The following is a 23,049-nucleotide window of genomic DNA, read 5'->3' as shown; positions in this document are numbered from 1 at the left end:
TTCCATTGAGAATGAGGGAGATTCAAACAAGAGGACATGAGTTGAGAGTTAAAGGGCAAAAGTTTAGGGGTAACATGAGGGGGAACTTCTTTACTCAGAGAGTGGTAGCTGTGTGGAACGAGCTTCCAGCAGAAGTAGTTGACTAGTTTGATGTTGTCGTTTAAAGTTAAATTGGATAGATACATGGACAGGAAAGGAATGGAGGGTTATGGGTCGAGTGCAGGTTGGTGGGACTAGGTGAGAGTAAGAGTTCGGCACGGACTACAAGGGCCGAGATAGCCTGTTTCCATGCTGTAATTGTTATATGGTTATTATATTATGTTATCATGGAGTTTTTTTATTCTATTACAACTTTAAGCAAGTCTACAGGGAGTTTGGCCTCATCACGTAGGACATCAATAGAGTAGCTCTTGAGCAGCTGGCCAGCTAGTTTAAATAATGTTAGCTATGCTAATGAACGAATGACACCTGTTAAACTCAGCTCAACGTGTCCCTTACAGTCATTTAACCCACCATGGGTAATGGAAAAGTCATTGTTACAAACAGTGCAGCGAGCAACACTGTCATTATTTTTGACCCCTATTGGGCAGGGGTACACTTTAGTGTAGTCTGGGGTGAAGTACGTTTTATATTTTCTTTTTTTGGAACACTCTGCCATGGTGCTGCAAGACACTAAACTGAACTGATGGACAATGAAAGAGAGAGAGAGGTCGACTGTAAAGCCCACCCACAGAGAAAACTGATAGGTCTACTTAGCACAAAGACAGACCAATCAGGATGCTCTCTCTGTCGCTCTCTCGCTATGTCTGTCACACGCTCTCTCTCTGTCTGTCTCTCTCCCTTTCGCTCGCTCTCAAAAAAAAATTGACTTCCAGGATATTGTATATAATTTGCGGACGTCAGGGAGCCGCTATCAATATGCGGGAGACTCCCGGAACTTCCGGGAGAGGTGGAATGTCTGATATTAGCAAGTAGAATGGAAACATAATAGAAGCTGAAAACAAAGCAGAAAAGCACCAAAGATACATATTAACCAGCATTCTGAAAACAAAGATCTATATCTATATATCTTTAATCATAACTGAAAGTTAAGTGTGCATTTTATTATACATTATCTTCACAAAATATTTATCTTTCCCAGTAGTTTTTATATGCAGTTTAAAGTCTCTCAACTACAAAACATAACATTGGAAGATAGCAGCAAAAGTGGGCAACTTGCTCTCTCTTATCCATTCCACCATTCAATAGCAATAGATTCTCTTACCAATCAGCTCCACTTTCCTGCTTGTTCCCCCGAATCTCCTCTCAAAACAGACCCTCTGTTTTGCCAATTTCTGCTTTTAATATCGAAGAAATGTTAAAGCATATTACATATTGTCATGTTAAATTTCAGGTAGAAGTACTTTTTAAGATGCACTTACTTTGTACAATGAGTTTTCAACTTGTTTTCATTACTACTAACGCCACTTTTAATCCCCTAACATGTTATGGTGCAATTATTCAGAATACGCAATGAACGGACTTGATTTTGCAGAAGGGACTACTGGGGCAATGCAGGAGGCTGCTGCTTAAGGTGCAGTGTGCATTGAGACATATCCGCGAGTCCGGGGACCCTACGGTCGCCTTGGAAACCGAGCCACGCACGCGAAAAAAAGGACACCGACCTGCGGGCGGGCCCCGGTCCTCGGGACCCCCGAATGCCACCCGGCCCAGGGACGACGCACTGCACCGGTAAACCCAGGCGTCAGCCGTATAACCACGCACACTGTGCGCGATGCTGCCGACAGTATCACGTCGTACCGACCCGCCCGCAATAAACGGCGGTGGCTGTAGAAGATTTAAAAAACCGCCGTACTGCCCAAGGCTGCTACCGCTTTAAACCATCCGGAGGAGGAACACAAAACTCAAACTACGGTTCCGGGGACAGACCTTTGCGTTTGTTCGCCGTTTTTGTTTCAGTTGGGTTTGATATTTCATTTTTACAAGACGCAATTCTAAGTTTCGAAGACAGATCAGAGCGACTGTAAGTATTTTTAAAAGTTCGTGGACAGATCCTTGCGTGAGCTTTTGGCGCAAAACAACTGGAGATCAGGCGAGTGCGGAGCCTTTTTCGGGCCCACCGTGACGATTGGCTAAAGAGAGTGATATATGGTTTCTGGCAAAAAGCGCGGATCAGCAAGTGCCCCTTTTCCATTCTGGGAAAGATCTTGATCGTCAAGTGCTAAGTACGTGGTGCAAGTGTGCCCTATACCCTGCCATTGGCTGCAGCATTACCTCTGCAGTAAAGTCGAGTCGAGTTTATTGTCAAATGCACTGATATGGAGTGGCACAGTACTTTGAAAACCTTGCAGCATCATCACAAACACGTCGGTACAGACATCATATAGAATATAAATTATACGTAAAATTATTCCATGCAGTGTAATTAAAGATTGCAAATGTAAGACATTTCCCTGCTGCATCAAGGGATTGGAAAGCTTTGTGTTAGAAATCTCTAAAGGGCGCAATTATCTGTCCATAGTGGTTTCTCTTCTATGGTTGGTTTTGTATGTATGTATATTCAAAGTGTGCATAATCTGGGTTTGCAGAAACCAAATGCCACCTGGCACCAAAGATTTATCTGTGCCCTGTGATGAAGGATGGGTTTGGCCTCATGGTAGGATGTTTGTTGCAGCTGGATCATGCAGTATAGCCTGCCCTCAGTGAAGAGTACTGTATATGCAAAGGTACGTAATTTTCTTCTCAATCAGGTATAATGTCTTAAAGGCCCTGACAAAAAAGAGTTGATGTATCTTATTAGATGGTACTCAGAGCAGTCTGTCAAAGTTATTTAACAGAATGTTTAGTCACTAGAAATTTTAAACAAGCATCATGACTCTGCTTCACACACAAAAAATGCTGGTGAATGCAGCAGGCCAGGCAGCATCTATAGGAAGAAGTACAGTCGACGTTTCAGGCCGAGACCCGTTGTCAGTCCTTATCCTTTTTTACTATCTCCTCCTCAACCCTAGTTCCCAGCCTCCTCCCCGTAACCTTTGATGCCATGTCCAATCAAGAACCTAACAATTTCTGCCTTAAATACACCCAAAGACCTGGCCTCCACAGCTGACTGTGGCAACAAATTCCACAAATTCACCACCCTTTAGCTAAAGAAATTTCTCCACATCTCTGTTTAGAAAGGGCGCCCCTCTATCCTGAGGCTGCGCCCTCTTGTCCTAGACTCTCCCACCATGGGAAACCTCCTTTCCACATTTACTCTGTCTAGGCCTTTCAACATTTGAAAGGTTTCAATGAGATCCCCCCTCATCCTTCTAAAATCCAGCGAGTACAGACCTGGAGCCATAAAACATTCCTTGTATGATAACCCTTTCATTCCTGGAATCATCCTTGTGAACCTCCTCTGCACCCTCTCCAATGCCAGCACATCTTTTCTAAGATGAGGGGCCCAAAACTCTTCACAGTACTCAGGGTGAGGTCTCACCAGTGCCTTATAGAACCTCAGCATAACATCCTTGCTTTTGTATTCTAGACGTTGGAGGGAAATTGAAAATCTGGCTGAGTAGTACCACAACAATAACCTCTTGCTTTATGTCAGCAAGACCAAGGAGCTGATTGCTATATTGACTTCAGCAGAAGGAAACCAGAGGTCCATATGTTGACCTTTTGTCAATGGATTGTTGACCACTCAATGGACCTAGGTTAGGAAATTCACTATGCAACTCATAATTAACCAAAGCTCGCACTTTATTGTCTCTGCACAAAAAAACAAAGTAACTATGTTGACCCCGGGCAAACAACTTAAAACATGAATTCTACTGTTCCCTTTGTACTAATACTCACTCAGACCACTTTTCCAATTGATCACACTGGAACAGGGTATCTCCATTGGCCAGACCTGCCTTCTTCTTCCAGCCCCTGGTGTGGGGTTCTTCCTCGTGATAGTGATTCTCCGGAGTTATCGCTGATAGTGCAATCAAAGTGTCCACTTTTATATTCATTCCTTATCAATTCAAATATAGCATTCCAGTGTCATAGATACACATTACCTGGTTGACACTTACCAGCTTTTTATTGGCTCTGGTTCAGGGCTACAGCCCACGTTGTTCAATGGTTTCTGCCCCCCCCCCCCACAGCCTTGAGGGATTGTACCTTTCAAATCTGACTGGTCCAAGCCAGTCAAACTAGGCGATCCAGTCACTGACTCTAACAAGATTACAGACAAGAGAAAATCCGCAGATGCTGGAAATCCAAGAAACACACACAAATTACGGGGGAGGGGGGCAACTTAGCAGGCCAGGCAGCATCAACGGAAAAGAGTACAGTCAACATTTCAGGCCGAGACACTTCAGCAGGACTGGAGAAAAAAAAGTGATGAGGAGTTGAGTTAAAAGGTGGGGGAGGGGAGGGAGAAACACAAGGTGATAGGTGAAACTGGCAGGAGGAGAGGTGTAGTAAAAAGCTAGGAAGTTGTTTGGTGAAAGAGATACAGGGCTGGAGAAGGGGGAATCTAATAGGAGAGGACAGAAGGCCATGAAAGAAAGAAAAGAGGGGAGGAGCACCAGAGGGAGGTAATGAGCAGGCAAGGAGAGAAGGAAGTTCGAGAAATTAATGTTCATGCCAACAGGTGGCAGGTTACCCAGTTGGAATATAAAGTTCCTCCAACCTGAGTGTGGGCTCATTGCAGCAGTACAGGAGGCCATGGATAGACATATGGGAATGGGAAGTGGAATTAAACTGGGTGGCCACTGGGAGATCCTGCTTTTTCTGGCAGATGGAGCGTAACTGCTCAGGGAAGCGGTCTCCCAATCTACCTTGGGTTTCACTGATACACAGGAAGCCACACCAAGAGCACCGATCACAGTGTGTGACCCCAACAAGATTACTGATTGCTTCTTCAGTAGTTCTGTCACTTTACACAATGAATAGCTACCTGTCTGAGAATGGTCTCGGATCTATCAGGTCATTACTTGAAGCTGCTTGTGTCCACAGTTCTTAGATTATCCCAGAGCAAGAATCAGTTCTGTGTCCACAAGATGGGGAACGGTGGGGGGGGGGGGAACTGCAAGGACAGTCTCACAAAATGGGCGTCTGCATCCTGCTGTCCTTGACCCATTTGAGTTTGATGCTTTCTTCCATATTTCAAATCTGCCATGGCCAACATATTCCCCCTTTTGATTCACAGAAAATCCTGGGGATCACACTACTGTTTATATGCCTGAGTCAATATAGCTCAAAAGGAATACCAGCATTCATTACCACACCAATGAATATGGATAAAGATACAAAAATATTATCAATACAAAAAGTATGAAGAAACATGATAAAAATAATATCCAATTTCGTACCATATATCAAGGTATTTAACAGCAATCAATAACACTTAAATACAACATCATGGTACGAAGACAAAATCACAAAAAAGAGATTTAGAATGTCAAATGCAAAAAACACATGAGTTATTAAAGTTGCCATAATAAAACAGTGGAAAATACATTGGATAACCATTAGAACAAAGAGCAAAACAATAATAACATGTGAAGTAATGCACATGCAAGGATGTACATTAATGTTTAAACCCCAGTTCCAAACTTCACTCCAAAGGGGATGGATGCTGCAAAACATAATTAGCTAAACCCACATGATCTTTAATAGACTTGGATATTTCATCACATTGTTTAGTAATAGCTTAATTATATTCCACTCTGGTGTAAAATAAAAGATAGGAGGAAGAGCAGTAGGTACATATCTGAGTAAGTCCTCAGCAGTATCGTTGATAATATATCTATCTCCAGTTGGATAGATGGTTTTACAAAAGGTTTGGGTTGTACTTGCCCAGTCAAAACTTAAGTCCTTCAAAACATTAAAAATCAAAAATTGCAACTTAAAGATCCTTTCCTGCAATGAATGCTTGAAGTAGCAATGTTGTGAGTTTCATTTACCAGGCAAATTTTAGGAATATCCTATTATTGACATGTAAAATAAATAGAGAATAATCATAAGAAATAAGCCCACAGTCTGTTAACCCATTCTTAATTAAATCCTCTAGATGAACCCAATATTCTCCTTTTAGTTTCCAAGAACCAAATTCACTCCCTTTGTAGATCTGAACCTCATCACACAACAAAGCATGAGCAATGGTTGGCACTGCAGTGGTTATGGTATCAGTTGTTGTCACTCACACCATGAAATAATGTATATATGGAAAATCTTAGAGCTCCAGAACCACTGGGATTGAGTTACCTGGGGCACATGATAATCCATAATCTTGTTTCTGACTTGTGTCCACATAAACAGCACTGTTACATTCAAAATAAAGTTGTCCTTTTTTTCTGAAGCGGGACCCAAAAAGAAAACATGACTTCCTACTGTTAAACTAGCATTCCCATCTTTTCCCCAAATTACCATTATTCAACCATAAATATCAACAGAGATCGGTCTCAGTTCCTTTAAGCAACCTTGTCTCAGTCCATCACAAATACATTTATAGTACATGCAGCATTCAATAGAGCCTTCACCCATGATGAGGCCACTGCTGTCAATGAGAAATCATTGGCAACTTAATCACAACATGGTCCCAAAATATTGACCTGTATCACGGCGTTGGAATGTGAGGTTCTTCTTCGTTACCACCTTTACTGCGAGCTGAGACAATCTAAAAAAATCACGTTCCCAATTGTGACATTGCGATTTTTCAAAGGCATTGTTTCCATCCCTTGGTATAACTCATTGTAGCTGCTGCTATACAATATGTCTGTCTCACCACTGCCTATTGTAAGAAAAACTGATTATTCACAGACTAAGTAGACAATGAAGAAACTTCATAAGTACTGATGACACAATTTGTAAGTTTTGTCTCATGACACAAGTTTTGTCCACATTGTGAACCTTTTCACTCTACTTGCCCTCTGTTCAATGTTCTGTGTACAGTTAATAACAGTTAAATATCCTTTGGAAAGGACTTGGCTGTAACCACCCCAATAGATACATCTTGAGTGAATCACTGCCTCACTCACATATACATAAGTGTTATCCCACAGAACTGTAATCTTACCATCCTGTACATGTGAGGAACCCACTGCAACAAAAATGAGTTTAGTTTGTGTCTTTGTTCTTGGGTATTGGTTCCTGATTGTCTTCCACTTCTCCCTTATTATTCTAATGCAAATGGTCCTTTGGATCATTTGCTATCAAATGGTAACCCTCCAGTACAATGAAGATTACTTGCAAGGAAGGTGGAAACTTTAATAACCTTTCCAACTACATGCTAACCCTGCAGTGCCAAGCATGACTAAGACACTTAAATTCGAACAGCTAGCAGTAGCCAGATAAATGTGTGCTTTAAGATGGTGAAAGAATTAATGCTGAAATGCTCTTTGGACCAATCCAATATTTAAATTGAACTTCCATTTGCAATACAGAATACTGAGACTTCAAAAATATTTTTGAAGGAATCTGAAACTCAAAATCAATATGTCAAAAGTCTTGAATAATATACTTTATGTTCTGTAAAATAAAGCAGTATTGTTAGTAAAACAACTTTTGCTCTCCGAATACTCCAATTTTCCCAAAATTGTCAATTTCAAGTTCCCAATCTAACTGTCCACTAATGAACAATTTCCCTGAATGCCTATTTCTCTTTGAAATGTGGGCATCTTATATTCGGAATGGAGATGCACAAATTTCCATCTCAATCTAGATTACAGATAGCCAGTATGGAATCTGGGTTCTCCTAAAATCAATTCCATGGAAAACAAAGAAACACAAACTGAAAGCACTGACGACAAAATACAAGAATTCGTGCTTGTACCTTCTGCAGGTATGTGTAGGGTCACTGGGATCAAACAGTTCCAACACTCCCCTGCTCTCCTTAGTACTGTGCGATACCAAGGTCCTCAGCCAGTTATTGTTCATCGTTGGGTCAAATTTCACCTATCCCATGTAGGACCATAAACACTCAAGAAAATCTTGTCACAAATGCAGAGGGGGCTGTTCTTTCCACTCTCTGCACTTATGCAAAGCCTCCACTGGGTCACCTCGATTAGCCCCTTTAGCTTATAATATAGCCTCCTGCAAATCACCTGGCCTTGTGCTGTTCCTCCCGCAGGGCTGAGTGTAACATAGAAACATAGAAAGCCTACAGCACAATACAGGCCCTTCAGCCCACAAAGTTGTGCTGAACATGTCCTTACCTTAGAAATTGCCCTCTATTTTTCTGAGCTCCATGTACCTGTCCAGGAGTCCCTTAAAAGACCCTATCGTATCTGCCTCCACCACTGTCGCCGGCAGCCCATTCCACGCACTCACCACTCTCTGAATAAAAAACTTACCCCAGCATCTCTGTACCTACTTCCAAGCACCTTAAAACTGTACCCTCTCGTGCTAGCCATTTCAGCCCTGGGAAAAAGCCTCTGACTATCCACACAATCAATGCCTCTCATCATCTTATACACCTCTATCAGGTCACCTCTTATCCTCCGTCGCTCCAAGGGAAAAAGGCCGAGTTAACACAACCTATTCTCATAAGGCATGCTCCCCAATCCAGGCAACATCCTTGTAAATCTCCTCTGCACCCTTTCTATGGTTTCCACATCCTTCCTGTAGCGAGGCGACCAGAACTGAGCACAGTACTCCAAGTGGGGTCTGACCAGGGACTGATATAGCTGCAACATTACCTCTTGGCTCCTAAACTTGATCCCACAGTTGAGGAAGGCCAATGCACCGTATGCTTTGTTAACCACAGAGTCACCTGTGCAGCAGCTTTCAGTGTCCTATGGACTCGGACCCTAAGATCCCTCTGATCCTCCACACTGAAGATAAACACAGAAGTGTTAACTTCCATTGCTCTGCTTCATCTAAGCTGTGTGTGGATGAATGTGCGCCTACAAAGACATACTGTACATTCCCAAACCAAAAGCCATGGATGAACCAGGAGGTATGTCATCTGCTGAAGGCTAGATCTGTGGCATTCATGTCTGGCAACCTGGGCCTGTACCAGAAAACCAGGTATGATTTGCAGAGGGCTACTTCAAGAGCGAAAAGACAATTTTGAACAAGGTTGGAGATGACATCAGATGCACGGCAACTCTGGCAGGGTTTACAAGACATTACTTTGTACAAAGCGAAACCCAATAGTATGAATGGCAGAGATGCTTCACTATCAGATGAACTCAACGCCTTTTATGCCCACTTTGAAAGGGAGACTACAACTACAGTTGCGAAGATCCCTGCTGCACCTGGTGACCCTGTGATCTCTGTCTCAGAGGCCAATGTTAGGTTGTCTTTAAAGAGAGTGAACCCTTGCAAGGTGAAAGGTCCCAATGGAGTATCTGGTAAGGCTCTGAAAACCTGTGCTAACCAAATAGCAGAAGTATTCAAGGACATTTTCAACCTCTCACTGCTACGGGCGTAAGTTCCCACTTGCTTCAAAAAGGCAACATTGCCTAAAGAGAATAATGTGGGCTGCCTTATTGACTATCACCTGGTAGCACTCACATCGACAGTGATGAAATGCTTTCAGAGGTTGGTCATGACCAGACTGAACTCCTGCCTCAGCTAGCATCTGAACCCATTGCAATTTGCCTATCACCACAATAGGTTAACGGCAGACGCAATCTGAATGGCTCTCCACATGGCCTTAGACCAACTGGACAACACAATCACCTATGTTAGGATGCTGTTCATCGACTATAGCTCAGCATATAATACCATCATTCCCACAATCCTGATTGAGGAGTTGCAGAACCTGGGCCTCTGTACCTCCCTCTGCAATTGGATCCTCGACTTCCTAACTGGAAGACCACAATCTGTGTGGATTGGTGATAACATATCCTCCTCGCTGACGATCAACACGGGTGCACCTCAGGGGTGCCCACTGCACTACTCTCTATACACACATGACTATGTGGCAGGCATAGCTAAAATACTATCTATAGATTGTCTGACAATACAACCATTGTTGGTAGAGTCGCAGGTGGTGACGAGAGGGCGTACAGGAGTGAGGTATGCCAACTGGTGGAATGGTGCTGCAGTAAGACGAAAGAGCTGATTGTGGACTTCAGGAAGGGTAAGATGAAGAAACACATACCATTCCTCATAAAGGGATCAAAAGTGGAGAGAGTGAGCAGCTTCAAGTTTCTGAGTGTCAAAATCTCTGAGGATCAAACCTGGTCCCAACATATTGATGTAGTTATAAAGAAGGAAAGACAATGGCTATACTTCATTGGGAGTTTGAAGAGATTTGGCATGTCAACAAATACACTCAAAAACTTCTATAGATGTACTGTGGAGAGCATTCTGACAGGCTAAATCACTGTCTGGTATGGGTGGCATGATTGGGTGTTGTGTGGTGAACCAGAATTGATTAGAGAGCTTAAGGTAAAAGAACTCTTAGGAGAAATTATAATATGATCAAATATTTCCTGAAATTTGAGAACGAGAAGCTAAAGTCGGTTGTATCAGTATTACAGTGGAGTAAAGGAAATTACAGAAGCATGGAGTTGGCCAGAGTTGATTGGAAGAGAACACTGGCAGGGATGATGGCAGAGCAGCAATGGCTGGAATTTATGGAAGCAATTTGGAAGGCACAGCATTTATATGTATCCTAAAGGAAAGATGACACAATGGTGGTTGACACGAGAAATCAAAACCAACATTAAAGCCAAAGAGAGGGCATATAATAGAGCAAAAAATTAGTGGGATGTTAGAGGACTGGGAAGCTTTTAAAAACTATTAGAAGACAAATAATAAAGTCATTAAGGTAAAGATGGAATAGGAAAGCAAACTAGCCAATAATATTAAAAAATATACCAAATGTTTCTTCAGATGTATAAAGTGTACAAGAGAGGCGAAAGTGGACGTCTGACTGTTGGAAATAAGTGCTGGGGAGGTAGTAATGGGGGACAATGAAATGATGGATGAACTGAATAAGTATTTTGCGTCAGTCTTCATGGCGGAAGACATCAGTAGTATAGTGGAAGTTCCAGGTGTCGGGGTCATGAAGTGTGTGAAGTTACCATTACAAGAGAGAAGGTTCTTGGGAATCTGAAAGGTCTGAAGGTAGATAAGTCAAATGGACCAGATGGTGTACACCCCAGATTTCTGAAGGAGGTGGCTGAAAAGATGGTGGAGGCATTAGTAATGAAGTTTCAAGAATCACTAGAATCTGGAATGGTTCCAGAAAACTGGAAAATTGCAAATGTCACTCCTCTCTTCAAGAACAGAGAGAGAGAGAGAGACAGAAGAAAGGATGTTGATGTCAATTATTAGGGTTCTTGGAGGCACATGAAAAAATAGGCCAATTGTCAACATGGTTTCCTCAAGGGAAAATCTTGCCTGACAAGTCTGATGGAATTCTTTGAAGAAAAGCAGGAATAACTGGTTTTCTGGCTGGCTGCCCATGACTAGTGGTGATCCACAGGGGTGTGTGTTGGGACTGATTCTTTTTAGGTTATATGTCAATAATTTAGATGATGGAATTGAAGGCTTTATTGCTAAGTTTGCAGATGGTACGAAGGTAGGTGGAAGGGCAGGGTGAGGGGCAAAGGGACTTGAGAGTCCTTGTGCACGATTCCCTAAAGGTTAATTTGCAGGTTGAGTCTGTGATGAGGAAGGCAAATGCAATGTTAGTATTTATTTCAAGAAGACTAGAATATAAAAGCAAGGATGTAATGTTGAGACTTTATAAAGAACTGGTGAGGCCGCACTTGGAGTACTGTGAGCAGTTTTGGGCCTCCTTACCTTAGAAAGTATGTGCTGAAACTGGAGAGTGTTCAAAGGAGTGTCATATGAAGAATGTTTGATGGCTCTGGGCCGGTATTGGCTGGAATTCAGAAGAATGAGGGGTGGCCTCATTGAGACCTATCAAATGGTGAAGGCCTCAAAAGAGCAGGTTTCCCATGTTGGGAGAGTGTAAAACCCGAGGACACAGCCTCAGAATAGAATGAGGAGAGATTTCTTTAGCTAGACAGTGGTGAATCTGTGGAATTCTTTGCCACAGGCAGCTGTGGAGGCCAAGTCTTTATGTATATTTAAGTCAGAGGTTGATAGATTCTTGATTGGTCAGGGCATGATGGAAGAAGACAGGAGATTGGGGGTGAGAAGAAAATTGGATTAGTCATGATGAAATGGGAGAGCAGACTCAATGGGCCAAATGGTCTAATTCTGTTCCTTTATTTAATGGTTTTATAGTCTAAGATGGGGGGAGGGGAACTGCAAAGACAGTCTCACATTATGAGTATCTGCATTCCACTGTCTTTGTCCTGTTCGAGTTCGACATTTTCTTCCATATTTCAAATCCGCCATGGCCAACACATGAGCCATTCATTATAGGGTGACAGAGGTGGAGTGGGTCAGCAACTTTAAATTCCTCACTGTTATTAATTCAGAGTACCTTTCCTGGGCCCATCTTGCAAGTACAATAACGAAGAAAAGCGTGGCAGTGCGTCCACTTCCTTAGGAGTTTGTGAAGATTCAGCATGACATCTAAAACTTTGCCAAACTTCTATAGATATGTTGTAGAGAGAATATTGACTGGCTGCATCATAGCCTGGTATGGAAACTCCAATGCCCTTGAATGGAGAATTCTATCAAAAGGTAGTGGATATGACTCATTCCATAATGAATAAAGCACTCCCCACCATTGAACACATCTACATGAAACGCTGTTGTAGGAAAGCAGCATTCATCATCAGGGTCCCCTACCACCCAGGCCATGCTCTCTTCTTGCTGTTGTCATCAAGAAGAAGGTGCAGGAGCCTCAGGACTCACACCACCAGATTCAGGAACAGTTATTACCCTTCAACCATCGTGCTCTTGAACCAAAGGGGATAACTTCACTTGCCCTTTCACTGAGCGTTCTATGAACTCACTGTCATGGACACTTCATTTCATGTCCTCAATATTTATTGCTTATTTATTTATAATTAATTTTTTTTGTATTTGCATTGTCTGTTGTCTATTGCACACTGGTTGTCCACCCTTTTGAGTGTGGTCTTTCATTGATTCTATAATGGTTACTGGATTTATTGAGTATGCTTGCGAGAAAACAAATCTCAAGGTTGTATGTGGTGACACATATATACTTTGATGATAAACTTACTTTGAACTTCGAAGTTTCAACCCAAACAGCTTGTTAATAGCGGATGATACACAAGAGACTGCAGATGCTGGAATCTGTATCAGCAAACAATATGCTGGAGGAATTCAGCAAGTCAGACTGTGGAGGAATTTGAGCAATTGCCTATTAGGACAAGACCCTTCATCAGCCCAGGTGAAATTAAATTAGCAGTTTCAGATTTGGATTCATTTATTTATTTCATGTACATCAAAATATAAAGTAAAATGTGTTAATTGTGGGAACAACTAACGCAACCAATGGATATGCTGCAGGTAGCCTGCAAGTGTTGCACCACTTTCCGGCACAAAAGAGCATGCCCACAATATTCAGAAGAGTAACACAAGCATCAGAACAAATAACAGCAAAACAAGCCCCTTTCTTCTCTCTCACCACCCACCTACTCACACGCAGGGACAAGCCTCCAACCCCATGACAGGCTGTCTCCAGGTCTCCAATCTCCAGACCCTGGCCCAGATGAGCAGACATCAGGCTTCCAATTTCCAGACACTCTGTCTCAGGCGCTTCAACCAACAGGCCTTGATCTCTGGACTTGCCAATTTTGGTCTTCAACGTTTGGTATCGATCCCAGAGCTTACCGATCATGTGACTTTGAACTCCAGCCCTCTTGTTTCTTGCCCACATAGACCTTTGACCTTGGGAGTTGGCAACTTGGGGGATTTTGATGACAGGGATCACTGGTCTTTGTTCCCAGAGCTTGCCAGTCCGAACTGATGTCTGTACCAGGGGATCACTGGCCTTTGACTTGGGAGTAATCCACCACCAACTCTTGCACCTGAATCTTCATTTACTGCACCTGACCTCTAACTCCCTCTCTACTCTGTCCCTAAACCCTAACTCAACCCCTAACTCCTCGTGCTGTTCCCAAAACCATCACTATGAGCTTAAAAAACAACTAAGTATGAGCCCTAACCTCAATGGACATTGCAACTTGGCACCATCTTGAACAGAAATTTACTTTTCATTCAAAAATGTATTTGGAAAATAGATGTTGTACTATAAAGCAAATTTTTGCAGCATAGGATATTTCTTTAAGATCTGATCTGAATACATAATTCTGACCAAGAAATGGCCCCAGCTGTGTCTGTCTTTTCGTTGACCATGTGGAACAAGCCTCCACTGGTAATTCTCCCCAACCCTTTGGACGCTGCATTGACAAGTGCATTGGTGCTGCTCCATGCACCCATGCTGAGCTCATCAATTTTATCAGCTTTGCCTCCAAATTCCACAGTCTCTTAAGTTCACTTGGTCCATTTCTGACACCGCTCTCCCCTTTCTCAATCTCCCTGTCTCTATCTCTGGAGACAAATTGTCTACCAATATCTTTCATAAAACTACTGACTCTCACACCTATCTTGACTATACTTCTTCCCACCTTTTCACCTGTAAAAATGCCATTCCCTGTTCTTAGTTCCTTTGTCTCCACCACATCTGTTCTCAGGATGAGGTTTTCCTTTCCAGAACATTAGAGATGTCCTCCACCTTCAAGGAACAGCATTTCCCTTCCTCCACCATTAATATTGCTCTCACCCACATCTCCTCCATTTCCTGGACATCTGCCTTCACCCCATCTTCCTCCAACTTTAATAGGGATAGAGTCCTTTTTGCCCTTACCAATCATGTCATTATCTATAACTTGCACCGTTTTTAACGAGAGCCTACCACCAATCACTTCCTTACCTCCCCTCCCATTCTCAGCCTTCCACAGGGAGTGCACTCTCTGTGATTCCCTTATCCATTCGATCATCCCTACTAATCGGGGAAGGCCCCGAGTCCTTGGCTTTGCTTGTTGCTTGGCGGCTGGGGTGGGGTTGAAGCACTCGGCAGAGGATGGTGCTCAGAGAGGCTGTGTCGGAGGGGCTGGTCGGAGGCTCGAAGTTTTCGGACGGACTCAGAATCCGCTGCAGTCGGGTGCTTTCAATGGTGCTGCATCGGCAAGTTGGCGGCGCTTGCAGGTTCATGGCAGGGAGAGTTTCTCCCTTCTGTCGCCTGCATGAGATGATGAGTCTATCGGGACTTTGAGACTTTTTTTTACCGTGCCCATGGTCTGCTCCTTATCAAATTATGGTATTGCTTTGCGCTGTTGTAACTATATTTTATAATTGTGTGGTTTTGTCAGTTTTAGTCTTGGTTTGTCCTGTGTTTTCTTGTGATATCATTCTGGAGGAACATTCTATCATTTTTTAATGCATGCATTTCTAAATGACAATAAACGAGGACTGAGTGTCCTCATAATCTAATCTAATCTCAGACACTTACCCCTGCAAGCAGAAGTGTCACACCTGTCCATTCACCTCTTCTTTCACCTCCATTCAGAGCCCCAAACAGTCTTTCCAAGTGAGGCAACACTTAACCTGCAACTTTTGGGGTTGTCTCCTGCATCTGGTGCTCCTGATGCAGTCTGCTCTACATCGAGCAGACCTAATGTAAATTAGAGGACCCCTTATCAAGCACCTTTTCTGGCCAACCATTTCAACTTCAATCCTCATTCCCGTTCTGACACATCAATCTATGGCCTCCTGTTTTGTCACAATGAGGCCGCTCTCAGGTTGGAGGAGCAACACCTCATTTTCTGTCTGGGTAGCCTCCAACCTGATGTTTTCTGTGGAGTGGATGTTTCCTATAGTTAGGGATTCTAGGACCAGAGGACTCAGCTTCAGAATAGATGGATGCCGATTTAGAATTGAGATGATAAGGTATTTCTTTAGCCAGAGGCTAGTGAACCTGTGGGATTCATTGCCACGGACATCTGTGTAGGCCAAGCCATTTGATATATTTAACTCAGAGGATAATAGGTTCTCCATTAGTCAGAGTGTCAAAGATTACGGAAAGGAAGCAGGAAAATGGAGTTGAGAAGGATAATAAATCAGCCATGTTAGAATGGCAGAGCAGACTTGATGGGCTGAATAGTCTAGTCTTTTTCTGCTTTTAGGGCTTATGGTCTGATGGTATGAACATCAATTTGTTTAACTTTTCATAACTTTTTCCATTCCCTGTTCCCTCTTCTTCCATTCTGACTTCCCCGCTTACCTCTTCTCTTCTCACCTGCCTATCACCTTCTCCTGGGGCCTCTCCTCCTTCCCTTTATCCCATGGTCCACTCTCTTCTCCTATCAGATTCCTTCTTCTTCAGCCCTTTACCCTTTCCACCTATCACCCTCCTACTTCTCACTTCATCCCCCTCGCTCATCCACCTGTCATCTATCTAGCTACTGCTTCCTCTCTCCCAAATTCTTATTCTGGTTTCTTACTCTTTCTTTTCCAGTCTTGATGAAGGGTCTCGGCCTGAAATATCGACTGTTCATTCCTTTCCATAGATGCTACCTGATCTGCTGAGTTCTTCCAGCATCCTGAGTGTGTTGCTCAACTTTTAGCACATTATTTAAATTTGAATAACACGAAGTAAATTTATTATCAAGGTACATATATGTCACCAAATAAAACTCTGAGTTTCATTGTCTTGAAGGCATACACAATAAATCCATCGAATATGGATCTGTGTTGTCATTGGAGAGAGTCCAGAGGAGGTTCATGAGGATGATTCTGGGAATGAAGGGGTTAACATGATGAGCATTTGGCAGCTTTGGGCCTGTACTCACTGGAATTTAGAAGAATGCAGGCATCTCATTGAAACCTACGGAATGTTGAAAGGACTAGACAGGGTGGATGTGGAGAGGATGTTTCCTACGGTGGGGGTATCCAGAACCAGAGGGCATAGCCTCAAGACTGAGGGATGATCCTTTAGAACAAAGGTAAGGAGGATTTTCTTTAGCCAGAGAGTAGTAAATCTGTGGAATGCTGTGCCACAGACTGGGGTGGAGGCCAAGTCCGTGGGTATATTTAAGGCAGAAGTTGATTGTTTCCTGGTCAGTCAGGGCTTCAAAGGATATGGCGAGAAAGCAGGTGTATGGAGTTGAGTGGGATCTGACGTTAGACATGATGGAATGGCAGAGCAGACTCGATGGGCTGAATGGCCTAATTTTGCTCCCATGTCTTCTGGACTCACGGTCTAATAATAACATTAACAGAATCAATGAAAGACCAGAACAACCTGGGCACTCAACCAGTGTGAAAAGGACAACACACAGCACAGTGCAAGTACAAAAATAAAGAAGAAATAATAATAAATAAATAAGTGAGAACATGAGATAAAGAGTCCTTGAAAGTGAGTCCATAGGTTATAGGTATATTTCAATGATGGATCAAGTGAAATTGAATGAAGTTATCCTCTTTGGTTTAAGAGCTGAGGGGTGATAACTGTTCCTGAACCTGGTGGTGTGAGTCCTGAAGCTCTTGTACCTTTTTTCTTGATGGCAGCAGCGAGAAGAAAGCATGTCTTGGGTGGTGGGGGTCCCAGATGATGGATGTTGCTTTCCTACAAAATATTTCACGTAGATGTGCTCAATGGTGAGGAGGCCTTTACCAGTGATGAACTGAGCCATATCCACTACTTGTTATAGGATTTTCCATTCAAGGGCATTGGTGTTTCCATACCAGGCTGTGATGCAGCCAGTCAGTATACTCTGTTATGCTAAATCTTAATGAACTCCTAAAGAAGTAGAAGTGCTGGCATACTTCCTTCAGAATTGTACTTACTTGCTGGGCCCAGGTCAGGTCTCTGAAATAATAACACTGAAGAACTTAAAGTTACTGACCCTCTCTGCCTCTGATCCTCTGATGAGGACTGGCTAATGGACACTAAAACATCTGCAGATGCTGGAAATCCAAAGCAACACACAAGATGCTGGAGGAACTCAGCAGGCCAGGCAGCATCTATGGGAAAGAGTAAACAGTCGATGTTTCTGGCTGAGACTCTTCATCTTTATAGTCGTTTCCATTGATGCAGTTTGGCCTGCTGAATTCCTCCAGCACTTTGTGTGTGTTGCTTTGGTTCATGAACCTCTGGTTTCCTCCTCCTGAAGTCAATAATCTTGCTGACATTGAGTAAATTGTTGTTGTTATGGCACCACTCAGTCAGATTTTCAATCTCCTCCCTATATGCTGATTTGTCACCACAACAACAGCGGTATCATCAGCAAACTTGAATATGGCATTGGGGCTGTGGTTAGCTACACAGTCATAAGTGTAAAGTGGGTAGAGCAGGGGGTAAGCACACAACCTTGTGGTGCACCTGTGCGATAGAGATCATGGAGGAGATGATGTTGACAATCCGCACTGACTGGAGTCTGCAAGTGAGGAAACTGAAGATCCAATTGCACAAGAAGGTATTGAGACTAAGGTCTTGGAGTTCATAGATTAGTTTTGTGTGGATGTTGGTAATAATCTTAAATAAAATATGTGCTTATTTATATAATGTATCCATGTTGACTAGGAATGAGTATGTACATTATTAGTTCAATGACTAAGGAACTTTATCAGAAATTCACACTCTATTTACTAGAATTTACTAGACAGGAGCTAAAATGTGTAAACAGGTCAATGTATGAAGTCTTTCACATCATTTTCTAATGCAGTGTAAAGGTGAAATTAATGATAGTTGCACTGCTTTATTTGATTAATAGGAAATTTAGTTACATAAAGTTACTACAGTTGACCTTCACTATTCTGACTTCTGTAATCCGGTTCCTTGGATAATCTGGCACTCCTCAGGTCCCAATGGTGCCGGATTAATGAAGGTCGACCTGTATTTATTGAAGTTTTGGATTAGCTCTTGAAGGTGAAAAAATGAATGCATATGGAAATGAGCAAAGGAGAGGGACCAATTGGACTGTTCTTTTGCAGTTTATGAAGTGTTATTCATGGTTGCTTTTTCTTGGTGCTGTCTTAGTTAAGTGACCAGTCATTACAACCACAAAGTTTATTTTGTATTCGATAATTGAGAAACAATAAAATGATGATGTGGTATATTCATTTTGTGAATTTTACATTTTTAGATTTTGATCACAGCAAAAATTTAAGTTTAATGTGTAAAATTACAATTAAAAATATACACCATCCAATGGCTGAATTTTAACAGGCCAGGATTAAATATTTGAATCTACTTGCATTGTGCCCTATTAAAAGTATCAGATATGGTCTTCAATTAAATCCAGGTCTGAGTGCAGGCAGAAGGCAGTGGAACATGATTCTGCTCTTTATGTAGAGCTATAAACACAGCTACTCTGCTGCATGAAAGGATTATTCAAATCGCAAGTGAATTTCATATTTCCAATACCTAAGATAAGGACATGTTCGGCACAGCTTTGTGGGCCAAAGGGCCTGTATTGTGCTGTAGGTTTTCTATGTTTCTATCTATTTTCACCATAGGAATAATAAACTCATCATAATTCTAGGGCATAAACCAGTTCAGAACAAAGCATGACGTTGGAACTAAATTATATAAATTACCAAACAAAGTACAGCTGAATAGCTGAATTCAGATTCTCAAGCTCATTCTTGTTTTGACCTCATTTACCCCATTTCAATATCGGACCGTATTCCCTCATTGCTGCCACAGAACAAAGTCCAAAGTTCAAGTTTAATTGTCATTTAGCCATACATGAATACAGCCAAACCAATAAGTATTTACTCCGGGGTGAATGTGCAAAACACAGTACCAACAGTCACGTATGGCATATATAAGATATCAATAAATTACAGTCACACAAAAGAAATATAGTCCAAGACCCTGAATCCCATGAATGTTACAACAGTCTGCAGTCGAATGCAATACAACTTGCCTTTTGCTGAGTGAACACTGGGTGGCAGCACGGACTCCAGCTTGGACGCTGCACTCAGTGTCCTTCAGTGGAGCATACTGATTCCAACAGCTCTCTCCTGGACGGCTGTAAGCAAGTGACACTGCAGTTTGAAGCCAAGTCCTTGCTACGGCCAAGGTCATACAGCTGTCCCGCTGTCAAACAATAAATCATTGAATAGGTATTGCAACATTCTACATTAACAATGTTTTTTTTTTCCAAAAATACTTTATTCAGAAATATTACAAAATAAAAATAATTACATACAGGAAAAGAAAACCATTCGTTGACTGTGAGTCCTTATTCAATACAGTTATTAACAATAAAAATTTTGCATTGACTCTCTGTTCATTTACAAATGAAAGATGTTTACAGTAAATCATGCGTTTACTCTCAACCCTTGGTCAAGAGTTAAGACTTATTAACATTCAAAATTTTCAACAATAAAGGCAGGCAATGGCTCTAATACTTTCCCAAATTAACAATTCCACCCACTCCTTGGGCACCATGTTGATTATCTGTCCACACCGCTGATGAGGGTAGGTGCAACAGGGTGTTGTGATAGGTAGGTCCAACAGGGTGTTGTGATCACAAGGAAAGTGATTGAGATGATTACTTGCTGTTAAACTGCACACTGCCTTTGCACACCAACACCTTTGATGTAGGCAGCAGCACAATCCACACCAAGTCCAGACCCTTCAGTTTCTCTGCCATTGCGCAACTCACTGATGAGGTAGACCTGCAGTACTTTAAGTTCTTAATGTCCACCAGGGTCTTGCGATCGTAAAAAAAATGCTTAAAAAGGACAATAATGCCTTTGGCTGGCGCCGCAGAAGCTGCTGCAATTGACCATGCTGCCATCTTGCCAGAACAAATTTCATAACATATGTCAGTGATAAAAAAGCTGATTCTGATTCTGATCTTGAATGACTGCTGCATTATCTCTCATTGTTCCAATATCTGAAGCATTTCCAGCCATCAGTGAGGCACAAATGATTCTGATGGTGGATGCCATGAGGATGTTTCTCTGTGTGTGGGAAGCCGAGTTTGAGGATATAGGGTTGACCACTTAGGGCAGAGATGAAGAATATTTTTTCCCAGTCAGCTGTGAATATTTGGAATTCTCTATCCCGGTGAGCTGCAGATACTGAGTATTTAAGGCTGAGAGAGATTTGTAGACTACAGAGAAATAGGGCTTCCTCCCCTTCCCCCATCTTTTTTCCTTCTTATTTGGAATTGATGGTTAGATGGACCAGATAAAAAAGAACAAAGCCAAAGATCTGGCTAGTGATTACCTTACTGAATGGAGGTCAACTTTAGATTCAATTCTGGACCTGTTATTAATGCTCTAAATTAATCCTGTGGACACGGTATTACTTTGGATCAATTGATTGGACTGTGTCACTCACCTATTTTCTTAGAAATGCTGGTATCAGTGGAACTATCTGAGAAATTGAAAGGTTTCTTAGTTGAAAGTCATAGCAAAATTACTTCCTCTCCCATATAGTCCACACTGCTTAGAGTGGGAATGTCAGTATAAATGTGATTTTCCTTCTGGTTGCAATGACCAGTACAAATATTTTTTTAGCCTGACCTTTTGACTAGTTGATTCCAATTTCTCCCTGCTTTGCAGCTGTATTTAAATTTATTCCAATTGTAATCCTGTGCTATTTAGAGATGATTAGAGGTCTTAAGTACTCAAGAAGTACTCTCACATTACTATGGTAGTATTTGCTTTGCTTGTTTTTGGATTTAGTGCACCTTTAGCTGGGTAAATACTTGTGAGAAGCACACTTGTTTTTAACAGATTTAATGAGCATTTTAAATACTGTAACTTGCAGTTGATGTAGACCTTAATGCCAATTGACTTTGCTTCTTCATTTCTGGATGGTATTAGTAACTATCAGTGTAAACACCAAGACCTGGGCCTCAATACTCCACTGTGCAAATGGATCCTGGATTTCCTCACTTGTAGACCCTAGTCAGTTCGATTGGCAAAAACATCTCCTTCACAATCTCCATAGTCATAGTCATAGTCATACCTTATTGATCCTGGGGGAAATTGGTTTTCATTACAGTTGCACCATAAATAATTAAATAGTAATAAAACCATAAATAGTTAAATAGTAATATGTAAATTATGCCAGGAAATAAGTCCAGGACCAGCCTATTGGCTCAGGGTGTCTGACCCTCCAAGGGAGGAGTTGTAAAGTTTGATGGCCACAGGCAGGAATGACATCCTATGACGCTCTGTGTTGCATCTCGGTGGAATGAGTCTTTGGCTGAATGTACTCCTGTGCCCAACCAGTACATTATGTAGTGGATGGGAGACATTGTCCAAGATGGCATGCAACTTGGACGGCAGCCTCTTTTCAGACACCACCATGAGAGAGTCCGGTTCCATCCCCACAACATCACTGGCCTTACGAATGAGTTTGTTGATTCTGTTGGTGTCTGCTACCCTCAGCCTGCTGCCCCAGCACACAACAGCATCACAACAGGAGAACCGCAGGGATGTGTACTAAGACTCCTGCTCTTTTTGCTTGCACCTATGACTGTGTGGCTAAGCACGGCTCCAACACCACATAGAAGTTTGCTGATGACACTACTGTTGAGGGCCATAACAAAGGAGTGATGAGTCAGCATACAGGAGAGAGATTGAAAACTTGGCCAAGTGGTGTAATAACAACAACCTCTCACTCAATGTCAATAAGACCAAAGAACTGATTGTAGACTTCAGGAAAAGGAAGACAATGAGTCAGTAATCATTGGAGGATCAGAGGTGGAGAGGGTCAGTAACTTTAAATTCCTGGATATCACTATCTCAGAGGACCTGTCCTGGACCCATCATATATATATTTTTGCCAAGAAAGCATGACAGCACCTCTACTTCCTGCAGAGGTCCGGCATGTCATCAAAAACCTTGGCAAACTTCTATAGATGTGTGGTGGAAAGTGGGCTGACTGGCTGCATTATGGCCTGACATGGAAACATCAATGCCTTTGGTGAAAAATCCTGCAAAAGATAGTGGATTTGGCCCAGTACATCATGGGTAAAACCTTCCCACCCATTGAACACATTCAGGCCATGCTCTTTCCTCGCTGCTGTCATCAGGTAGAAGGTACAGCACCACCAGGTTCAAGAACAGTTACCATCAGACTCTTGAACAAAACGGGATAGCTACACTCATTTAAGTACTCTGTTATATTGTTACTTGGTG

The 23,049-nt window shown here is 42.2% G+C and overlaps 2 protein-coding genes across 17 annotated transcripts in view; one reads left to right on the top strand and one right to left on the bottom strand.

Annotated features, from left to right (window-relative positions):
- Positions 1 to 4,103, bottom strand: part of sclt1 (sodium channel and clathrin linker 1) — a 91,551-nt gene extending 87,448 nt beyond the window's left edge. For 2 of the 12 annotated variants that reach the window (XM_072256260.1, XM_072256261.1), the window contains exons 1-2: positions 1,422 to 1,999; positions 1,265 to 1,334 (exon numbers count right to left, since the gene is read on the bottom strand). The gene's annotated coding sequence lies outside the window, so the exon portion shown is untranslated. Of the gene's footprint in view, positions 1 to 1,264; positions 1,338 to 1,421; positions 2,003 to 3,840; positions 3,962 to 4,061 lie in introns of those variants that run through there. The other 10 variants (XM_072256255.1, XM_072256262.1, XM_072256252.1 and 7 more) reach the window with 10 other exon arrangements.
- The window catches only part of c4h4orf33 (chromosome 4 C4orf33 homolog), a 45,336-nt gene continuing 23,898 nt past the window's right edge, over positions 1,612 to 23,049 (top strand). The window contains exons 1-2 of one of the 5 annotated variants that reach the window (XM_072256263.1): positions 1,613 to 2,023; positions 2,589 to 2,726. In XM_072256263.1, the coding sequence (XP_072112364.1) occupies positions 2,682 to 2,726 (45 nt within the window). In that variant the 5' untranslated portion in view covers positions 1,613 to 2,023; positions 2,589 to 2,681. The other 4 variants (XM_072256264.1, XM_072256267.1, XM_072256266.1 and 1 more) reach the window with 4 other exon arrangements.

The sequence above is a fragment of the Mobula birostris genome, chromosome 4 (assembly GCF_030028105.1).
Source record: "Mobula birostris isolate sMobBir1 chromosome 4, sMobBir1.hap1, whole genome shotgun sequence".
Lineage (NCBI taxonomy): Eukaryota > Metazoa > Chordata > Chondrichthyes > Myliobatiformes > Myliobatidae > Mobula > Mobula birostris.
The sequence above is the reverse complement of the archived record's forward strand: the minus strand, read 5'-3'. Positions and strand labels throughout refer to the sequence as shown.